Source organism: Brachyistius frenatus, unplaced genomic scaffold (genome assembly GCF_029030835.1).
Source record: "Brachyistius frenatus isolate BFR_SWC_R1_liver_20210118 unplaced genomic scaffold, ASM2903083v1 Contig_145, whole genome shotgun sequence".
In the NCBI taxonomy this organism is placed as follows: domain Eukaryota; kingdom Metazoa; phylum Chordata; class Actinopteri; family Embiotocidae; genus Brachyistius; species Brachyistius frenatus.
This window is the reverse complement of record NW_027210744.1, coordinates 977,501-987,500: the sequence shown is the minus strand read 5'-3', so window position 1 is coordinate 987,500 and position 10,000 is coordinate 977,501. Positions and strand designations below refer to the sequence as shown.

General features: G+C 46.5%; 2 protein-coding genes across 3 annotated transcripts in view; one reads left to right on the top strand and one right to left on the bottom strand.

Annotated features, from left to right (window-relative positions):
- The window catches only part of LOC138630947 (equilibrative nucleoside transporter 2-like), a 13,443-nt gene extending 11,192 nt beyond the window's left edge, over window positions 1–2,251 (top strand). Inside the window, exons 12-13 of the mRNA XM_069715611.1 lie at window positions 377–576; window positions 1,946–2,251. Coding sequence (XP_069571712.1) covers window positions 377–576; window positions 1,946–2,057 — 312 coding nt within the window. The 3' untranslated portion in view covers window positions 2,058–2,251. The remainder of the gene's footprint in view (window positions 1–376; window positions 577–1,945) is intronic.
- A 3,749-nt stretch (window positions 2,252–6,000) lies between these two features.
- The window catches only part of LOC138630948 (serine/threonine-protein phosphatase PP1-beta catalytic subunit), a 20,187-nt gene continuing 16,187 nt past the window's right edge, over window positions 6,001–10,000 (bottom strand). For both annotated transcript variants that reach the window (XM_069715613.1, XM_069715614.1), the window contains exons 4-8: window positions 9,935–10,000; window positions 8,581–8,652; window positions 7,676–7,827; window positions 7,328–7,462; window positions 6,001–6,557 (exon numbers count right to left, since the gene is read on the bottom strand). The exon at window positions 9,935–10,000 is cut by the window's right edge and continues 39 nt beyond it. In XM_069715613.1, the coding sequence (XP_069571714.1) occupies window positions 6,453–6,557; window positions 7,328–7,462; window positions 7,676–7,827; window positions 8,581–8,652; window positions 9,935–10,000 (530 nt within the window). In that variant the 3' untranslated portion in view covers window positions 6,001–6,452. The remainder of the gene's footprint in view (window positions 6,558–7,327; window positions 7,463–7,675; window positions 7,828–8,580; window positions 8,653–9,934) is intronic.

The following is a 10,000-nucleotide window of genomic DNA, read 5'->3' as shown; positions in this document are numbered from 1 at the left end:
AGGCCTAAAACTTTGGCACCGCAACGGACGGATGCATTTACGTTTATTGGTATTCACATTTTCTGGAGAATCCAATCGGAGGCTGTTTTTCGTTGACCGTAAAGACCGTCGAGATGGAAGTCTGGGGTGACTCGTCGTATATGGCCAAACTTCCGTACGGATTTGCGATTTGCACTATTCATTATCCAAGACGGCTCCCACGTCCGGCGGTGTTAAAAAAGTCCACCAAAAACCGCGGGAGAGCTGTTTCTGTTCCCGTCAGTCCAACGAGAACATGAGACCCGTGACACAGTTATGGCCCGTCCAGAGTTCAGTCTCATTTCAGGCGCTGACCCTCCTCCCCTCCCCTCCCCCTCCCCTCCCGTCGCCTCCGCAGCCCCGCAAGGAGTCCCGTCTGTTCCCGGCGCTGGTCGTCTCCAGGGTGGTGTTCATCCCGCTGGTCATGCTCTGCAACGTCCAGAGTCGCACCTACCTCCCCGTCTTCTTCCCCCACGACGGCGCTTTCGTCGCCATCATGATTCTGTTCTCCGTGTCCAGCGGCTACTTCGTCTGCCTGTCCATGTCCTACGCCCCGCAGTGAGTACAGTTCATCCTCAGCGGAGCCGTTTTCTCCGATTCTTTTCGTCATCAAATGCTCCGGTTGCGGTTACAATTTGGCGTCAGCCGCTGCAGTCGCTGCTGCCGCTGATGTTCGACATCCTGGAAATGACATAAAAACACTGTTGTGTTTATGCATGCAGTTATTTTTGGTCTTTTTGAACTGGTGTTATGTTCAAAGACACCAACAACGGCAGGCTGACAAACTTTGTCCACTAAACTGCTGCGCGTTTTACAACATACTTTTGTCCATCGTTTATATTGAAATGTTAATATTACCTGAAATGTAGTATTCAGAATGATAGTGTTTATACTGCAGCAAACTTTTTCTTCAGTCAGGAAACATACCAAAAAAAAACAATCACAAAAACTGACCACGTTGCATTTTGAGATTCATTATAATGACGTGCTGCTGGAGTGAACCGGAAGGACACGCCAACATTTTTTATTGATTTTTTTTTTTTTCAAGTGAGGAAAATACATGTTCGCAGTTATTTTTTGATTCGGTTGAAATTAATTTATATTTCTTGAGCGCTTGAAAATCCAGCAATCGTTAAAGTGCGTGTCGTGGAAGAGCGCCAGTAAATACAAATGGGATGAGCAGAGTTAAAGTTCCTGCGTTCCTGTGGCCCTCTTGTTTCACTGAACAGAAACCCTTCGTGTCTCAACACGGCTTTTATTGTAAAACATTTGCAGGACTGAACTCGCACTTCAGATGAGCAATCCAAAACGAGCATCGAACACGGCAGGGTTTTTCCTGTTGACTTGAAGTGTTGACTATGAAACTACGCGTAAACTTTCCTCCACAGTTAGTTACACAACCTCAGAAATTGCGACACATGAACCACGAGTGTGCCCGTCCCAGATACCAGTACTTCAACAAATAGCACTCCAACCCCGGATATGATGATTGACAAAGTATTAGCAGTAACATTAGTCATGGTTGGTTAGCAAAACATCAAACGGCTGCTCCGATGTAAATTTACAAATCTGAATCCGAGTTCAGGACTGATGATGAAAACCGACTCACGTATTGTGAAAGTCACTAAATGAAACACTTTGAATGGCCGCCGCTTGAAAGCATGCTGAACATCGACAGGAACACGAAGCGGGTTTGATTCCGTAACAATAGCGTCGGCCGTGTTTATTATCCCACGCATACGTTTGAATCTCGAAGGGTCCTTGAACGCAACGTCAAGGTGCACGAAAACTGAAGCCGCCGGTCTCAACTCGTTGACCTCTACGGCGTCGTAAAGTCGACTTAAAACCACCGATACGTATTGTGTGAAGATGACGGCAATGTGCAGCAAGTGTCTTGTAATCGACTAAATACGACACGTCTCCTCAGGTTGGTGGAGCCGAAGGACGCGGAGACCGCAGGAGCGATGATGACCTTCTTCTTGGCCCTGGGTCTGTCCATCGGAGCCGCCCTGTCCTTTCTCCTGCGGACTCTGGTCTAGTCACGCACTTCATCCAGTACCGTACTGCATTAGACACTGCGGAAACGGGATAAATGCTTCACTGTCAGCCCGCCACTCCCGTACCACCTTTTTGTGTTTTGTTTTTGTTGTGTTTTTACCCCCACTCATCCCGTCAGGCGCTCTTTCAGTCTCGACATCCTCGGACCCGGAGCGACGCTGTCAAAAAAAAACAACAACAACAAAAATAGTTTTGGTCTAAAATGACCCGGTGAAAGTACAAATAAGGGAGAGACTGCATGTTACTGTCAACGAGCGCCGGTTAATTCATCTGCTGCTGACCTGGAGATAACGTGGTTTTGTTTATATCGTGTTTTCTGTTTCTACATTTTGAGTTATTATTTATGTTTGATGTAGATTTGTTGAAATTAGTTTTGGGCGTTAGCTCCTGCCAATCATATGTAGACAAAGGGAAAGCATAGAACAACTGACGGGGTTCATTTTCACATGTTGCAGGGAAGAAACCTGCGTTTACACTCCGGGTGGCTTCAGATACGAGATACTTTATCTGATTGATGACCTGAATGACTCCGATCAATCTACTTCGTTAGATTGATGACAATAAGGTATTTTAATGTTGTTTGTTTTCTGGCTATATAATTATTTTCTAATGAATCTTATGAAATAGTTCTGTTACACGAGTAGAACGAACAATAACTCCGTTGTGATATTGAACTGTAATGTACAAGTGGCACATTAACGGCCCGCCCGGGGGACATGGATGGATTACTGAACAAGCCCGCGGAGAAAAGTGTGAGGTGCTGCGGGGTCCCTGGGTGAAGTGACGGTTAATATTTCACCAGTATAAAGATAGAAAACAACCCAAAACGGATGAAATGTGACAAACTACGAAGAGACGCATGTGACCGCTCAAAAAGAAATACAAGAAACCCACGAAGATACAAAAGTAGCTCCCGCAAAGAGATGGAGAACAACAAACGATCACGGAGAGACTGCAAAGAATTACAGAGGCTCTAAACAACCAGGAAGAGACGAGACTAAACAACCAGGAAGAGACTCCAAAGAATGAGGAAAAAGAATCTAAACAACCGTGAAAAAAACAAACGACTGAGGAATGGGAAATGGCCACAACGGTGTACAAGCAACGATCACAAGAGATACAAAACAACCAAAAGATAAACCTGTAAGATAACTTCCCTAAAAGACCTAAAAACAACCACAACGAGGCTTTAAACCAACACGGAGAAAGAAATGCGAAGACGTGCAAACTTCCATTGTGGTCGCTTGGCTCCGGTGTCGCTGGCGTCGGTCGGGCCTTCAGCATGTTCGCGTCCCCGGGCCGTCCCGGGCCGTCCCCGTGGTCTCGTAAGCCATCCATGGCCTCGGTGCAGTTTGACAAACTGGCAGCACCAGCATCGAGTGCAATACTGCCATCTGCTGGTCAAATCACTGCGGTCTTTTTTTTTTTTTTCTTCTTCTTCTTCTTTTCTCCCCCTCCCCCTTTTTAAGACCTCCCGGTTAAACGTGACTGCTGTGACATGACCGGGGCGCATGATACTGCTACTGACCGCCGGGTGTACTTTCCTACGTGACTTGCCAGGTTTTCAGGTCAACGAGTTCCATTCTCGTACTGACGCTCGGCTGCCACGCAGTCCGACACCGACTCCGGACTCCACACCAGACTTCACTTTACTTTTATTTAAATACCTGCAGCTGCAGTTTTGATAGTTAAATGTCCCAGCGGGCCTTTAATGCACCATTTGAGAATATAAGAAGAAAAATACAAAACGGCACCCGCAACCGCTGACTAATTATTTTAGTATCGTTCTTAGCTGTCGTATCGGCCTTTTTTTTTTTTTAACTTTGTCAAATAGTACTAGACTTTGTAGACATTGTCGACCAATGTGCCACGTTCCAATGACATAACCGTTCTGATTGTAGTGCTCACTTTCACATGTACAGAGATGAATTTATCGCGTACATGTTTTTATGTTTTAGCTTCTTCACGCTCACTTGTACATAGAGTGAACTTTTTTTTTTTTTTTTTTTTGCTGAATACGCATTTCTTCTTCTTCTTTTTTTTTTTTTTTAAGTGTGTTTTTCTTTCCACTCGATCTGTAAGTGCAGAGTTTCCCCGAGCGGTTGCGTCGTGACCGCCGCTGCTTCAAAAATGACCCAAGGGAGAAATATTAATGGCTTTATTATTCTTTTTTTTTTTTTTTTTTAAAGCGTGACTTGATCTCCTACGCTTTTCCACCCGGAGAGAAACGGGCCGACACTGGGAAGGCGTCGCCGCGGCGACCGTGGGCCACTTCTGAATCCTGAATTCAAATGTAGTCGGTGGCTGAAGCGGGCCGAAACCGAAATGAGCGCGATTTCCTCCACCCATGCGAGCGCAGCATCGGTAGTAGAGACGGGGGGGGGGGGGGGGGGGGGGGGGAACTCGGGTCATGTCGCGGTGAGAGAGGGGGGAGGGGGGAAATCGAGAGTTAACGGTAAAAAAAAAAAGGGAATTCGTACTGATGCATGTGTTCACAACGTGTCTGTACAGATCTGAGTGTCAATAAATAAGACGATTCCAAGCAGCTCCACGTCTTGTGTGTCCTCACCGGAGTCCAGCCCCCCCCCAAAAAACAAACAAACAAACAAACAACAACAACCTAGTTTTAAAAGTCTGGACTAAATTCTGGCGTCGAAGCTGAAAGCAAAAAAGCCGACACGTTCTTGCGTTTAACCGCCAGACGGACCGGGTGCGTCGCCGGGACCGAGACTTGCAAGAGCATTTTTTTTTTTGTTCCAAGGAGACGTTCAACCTCCTGAAGTAAAACTCAAAACGTTCTGACGTCGCATCCGCAAGGAAGCGGTTCGGTCCTTTTTGTTTTTCCGACCGTCTGCTTCTCGCCGTCCATTGGTTTTGTGATGTTACTGGGGGAGAAAAAAAAATAGGAAAAATACAGAGGAGCTGCTACCCAACGATTCATGTGTGGCCCTAAAAAGAATTTATATTAATCCCATCTTTTTTGCTTTTTTTTTTTTTTTTTTCCAGGTTTAGCTCGTTCGATGGTCGCTTATATGAATAAGAAGGATATGCAGGGGAAAAAAAAAGAATTTATTGTGAGTGAAAAGAACGAATGAAAAACCACATTTTTCATTCTTTGTCCAGTGTGAACATAAAACAGGTGTTAATACAGAACGTGTGGAGGAACCCTGCAGACTCTCATGTCAACGAATCTACTGAGAAACTGACGTGTGAATTCGCGTTGATGAAAATGTGCTGAATGACGAATCTCGTCGGGTTTTTATTTCAGGTGTTTTGAGGCCGTAGCCATGGTGACGTGCCGACCGATCATCAAAGCTTTGGACTCCTTTCCTCACTGGGAGATGCTTTTATTTCAAAATAAAGAGCTCACCGTTAGGTTCAGCGGAGTCATTTATCACGATCACACGAAGCCTGAGCAACGAATTCTGAAGGACAAAGTGCAGAAAGCTTTTTCAAACTTGGAGCTGCATCCATCAGACCTCCGAACAACCACTTACAGATTCGCTATAATTCGATTTTACACGGCATCAATTATCCCGGACCCCCCCCCCCCCCCTTTGCAGAATCTGAAAGAAAATACGTCATTTTCTGACTAAAGTTTCTGATGACCCGTCCATGTGTTTGTTGGAAGCCTCGGAAAGGTCCTGAACCGCAGATTGAGCCTCCCTGCAGCCGCGTATAAACGAAAAACACTGGAGATCGTAGTCAACGACGAAAAAGTGCAGGATGAATATGAACCGTTCTGTTCAATGTGAGGTGTTTAACTTCACAGCTGTTGAAGAAGGAAACAAAACAACAACAAAAAATAAACGATGTAGTGTCTGACGAGCCCGAGCGGACGGGGGACGGACGGACGGGGGACGGACGGGGGACCGGTTCCCGGCGACGGGCCGCGAGAGGAAGAAGCACACGGGACCTCCAGACGTTTATTCCCTGTATTATTTATTGAAAACCCAGCAGTTGTCATGAACACCTGTTGTGTCTGTACACGCGGGGGAGGGGGGGAAGGAGGAAGAGGAGGGAGGGGGGGGGTGACACTAAACTCGCTGTCATTCTGTTGTCCACACATCAGGACGAAAAGACAGGGAAAAAAAACAACAACACGCACACACACACACTCCGATACGCAGCAGAATGACACTGGTTGGTTTTGGAAAAATGTTACACAGATGCAGAGGAAGGAGAAGAAGAAGAAGAAGCGCTGAGGAAGAGGAGGAGGAGGAGGAGTGTGATTAAAAAGGGGGCGTGTCTTTTTAAAATAGTCGATCCGTTTCCTCTGCCGAGTGTCGGTTGGACTTATTTTGTGTCGCGAAAAGCCAACAGGAGACGATCGTTGACCGTCGTCGTCGTCGTCATCATCATCATCTCGCTCTTCTTCATCGTTTCTTCGGAGGTTGGGCTGTGCGGGGAGGAGTGACGGGCCGACCGGAGTTCATCCCACCGTACTGGTACTTGGCTTTCTTCTCAGAGGGCTTCAGGATCTGAGCGGAAACACAAGAGCAGCGGCGCTGAATCAGCGAACGGCGCCGGTCCACATTCATACCCAAAGAGTACCGACGGGAGTTAAGCGAGAGAGAGAGATCATATTTCTCCAGGTTTAGCTTCTCTTCACTGGCTTCCTGTTTAAATCAAGAATAGAATTTAAAATTCTCTTGAGGACTTACAAAGCCCTACATGACCAGGCTCCATCATATCTTAGAGATCTTATAGAACCATATAATTCTAGCAGAGCACTTCGCTCTCAGTACGCTGGTCTACTTGTGGTTCCTAGAGTTTACAGAAGTAGAATGGGAGGCGGAGCTTCAGTTTTCAGGCTCCTCTCCTGTGGAACCAACCAGCTCCCAGTTTGTGTTCGAGAGGCAGAAACCCTCTCTAGCTTTAAGATTAGACTCAAAACATTCCTTTTTGATAAAGCATTTAGTTAGGGCTGGCTCAGGTGGACCTGAACCAACCCTTAGTTATGCTGTTATAGGCCGAGGCTGCTGGGGGACCTCGTTACACGCTGAGCTTCTTTTCTTTCCTCCTACTCTTTAACTGACTCATACCTCACCATCCTTTTCTCTCCCATAGCTTTTTGCTTATTGTCTATCGACATCTTGTTTTTAGCGCTCCGTGATTGAATTGCAGCGCGCGCCGGTGGCGGCTGAGGATCGGAGGGGAGGAGGGGGTTGGCCCGCGGTGGGATGGTGAAACGTCACCGTGGGTGTTGTTGGTTTTACGATGCGTCTATATATTCAAGACGTCGTTCTACCTGGAAGGAGCACATCAGGGTTTCGTCCACGCTCATCATGCCGCCCGCGTTGTCGAACTCTCCGCAGTAGTTGGGAGCCGAGAACAGAGTCACCAGCTGCCGCTTGGCAAAGAACTCGTAACCGTCTTCCACCACCTGGGGGCGTCACACACACACACACACACACATATATGACAGTGAGGAACTGGTGCAGGTCTAACAAACAACACACACACACACACACACACCCTCTGATACAGACTCTTCTTTCAGCACTTCATACAAAAAGTTTAAACACATTCAGATGACGTAGTTATGGATGTGTGTGTGTGTGTGTGTGTGTGTGTGTGTGTGTGTGTGTGTGTGTACCTGGTGGGCTCTGCAGATCAGGTCCAGGTCGTGGCGGTTCAGGAACTTGCTGACCACGTCGGCTCCAAACGTGAAGGAGACGCCGCGGTCGTTCTCTCCCCAGCCCTGCACGTCCTTGTCTGGGTCGGACCACAGCAGATCACACAGGAGGCCTGACGGGGGGAAAAAAGACAGACGACGACGACGACAACAACAGTATTAACTTCGTCTCGCTGCGGAGTAAATCCTGTCCTGACAGGAGGCGACAATAACACGGGATTCATCTCCATGTGGATCTGTGACCAGACGCTTAAATCCAACCTGTCTCGAACCTGCAGGGAGTCACCTGTACTGAAACACTAACACACACACACACACACACACACACACACACACACACACACACACACACACACACACTTAAAGGCCATAAGAGGATGCGAGAGTCAGCAGCTGCCCGGGTCTGAACACCGACGGCCTTATAAGGAGAGGAAGAGGAAGGTTTGAAGAAGAAGAAGAAAAGGGGGCAACGACTGAGAGGAGCTTCACTTCCCTGCTTATGACTGAACTTATTATTTTAGAGAAATAGTGAGCTCACGGGAAGCTTGACGTGCGCGCGCGCGCGCAGGTGAAAATCGAACAGAAACTAGCAGAGCTCAGTGGCGTTTGAGGGCGAGAGGACAGATGTTGACATCTGTCGGACAGCAGCTGTTTCCATCTCTGGCAGCAAAGACATCTGAAATCTGAGCCTGCGTTCATCGGCCACCTCACCACCCCACCGTCGGGAGTCTCACCGAAAAGCGATGACCTCAAGCGTGAAGGTGTTTTTTCAGCTCGTCCAAATATGGTCACTTCCTGCTCCAAACCGCTTAACTTTTAAAAGTGAAAGCGAGTGTGTGTGTGTGTGTGTGTGTGTGTGTACCTACCTGTGTCAGGAACGTCCGTGGGTCTCATGATGCGTCTGATCTGCTCCATAGACTGCAGGTCAGGTGACAGACCTGCGTGAAACACAGCGACACGCCGGCGTCAGCGCTCGCCGGTTGAATCTCTCCGATCTCGCGCCCTCGTCGAGGCTGGAAACTCGCTCCGACCCAGTTATTTCACACCGGATTAGATTAAAGCAAAAAAAAAAAACGCAGGGAGCTTATAAAGGTCGTGAACTTTTATCTCCGGCGCTTCAACCGTGTGAGCGAGGAGGCGAAAGAACAATTCAAAAATGTTTCCAACTGCTTTTTTTTTAATTTTTTTTATTATTTTCTAATAATACGCGCGTTTTTCAGACGATTCAGCAAAATCTAATTTGAATAAAACCGAAGACGAGACTTCTCCGTATCTTAAAATATTCATCCTCGGAATAGAACGAAGCTCAAACTTAGAAAAGGGGAAATAAATCCAAATCCAAAATGTACAAATTATGTTTGCGAAAAGAGTCGGGGAGTGCAGCGGCGGAAGATCAAATCCCTAAATCCAGACCTCTCGACTTGTGTTACTGTGTATTTACAGAGGCTGTCTTTTGGTGAATGTTTCTTTTAGGACTGTAAAAGGAACGATTTGTCCACATTTGTCCCGTCTGGTAAATTGAGTTGCTGCGGTTGTCGATATTTATAATTAAAAAAAAAAAAAGATATAATAATAGGACGCGGTAGCGCCACCCTCGGGTCTTTTTCGCGGTTTTGGTGAGATACTATTTCAAGCGTCTTCCTGAATACGCGCGAGTGTGGTTCCCAATTTGCGTACCGCGATATCTCCGTCGTGCATCGAAGGACGTTGGACTCATTTTTGTCCCTATTTTTTATGTCCCCCCCCCCAAAATGTAAAAAAAAAAATCTCTTTTACTTTCCACTCCAGGCGTTTTGAATCGGTTACAAGATGTGCTCCGGCGCATATTTCTTCCCATTTGTCATGCGGTGTGTTTGTATTCATTTCATCTCCCCCTTTTTTTTTTTAAATTTATTTATTTTTTATCTGTAACGTATCCTTAAAAGTCACTCCTGAAAATATCTGGTTAACCCTTTAAGCCCCAGAGGGCCACCCCCCCACCCCACCCAAATCATTACATTCATATTATTCAAATATGGACATGCATACTGATATTTTACACATCTGAACAAATCTCACAAGTGTTCCCTTTATTATTAAAAAATATATATATATATATTTATAATATACTCTTTTTGCAATTTTCGAGCAGAGGCCTTAAAAAAAATTTTTTAAATAAATAAATCGGTGAGTTTTTAAAGGGTTAAAGTGAGAGAAAGGCGGTCGTTTCGGGGCGAGTACCTCCGTGGCAGCAGAAGATCTTCTCGTCCACGATGGCGGCGATGGGGAGGCAGTTGAAGCAGTCGG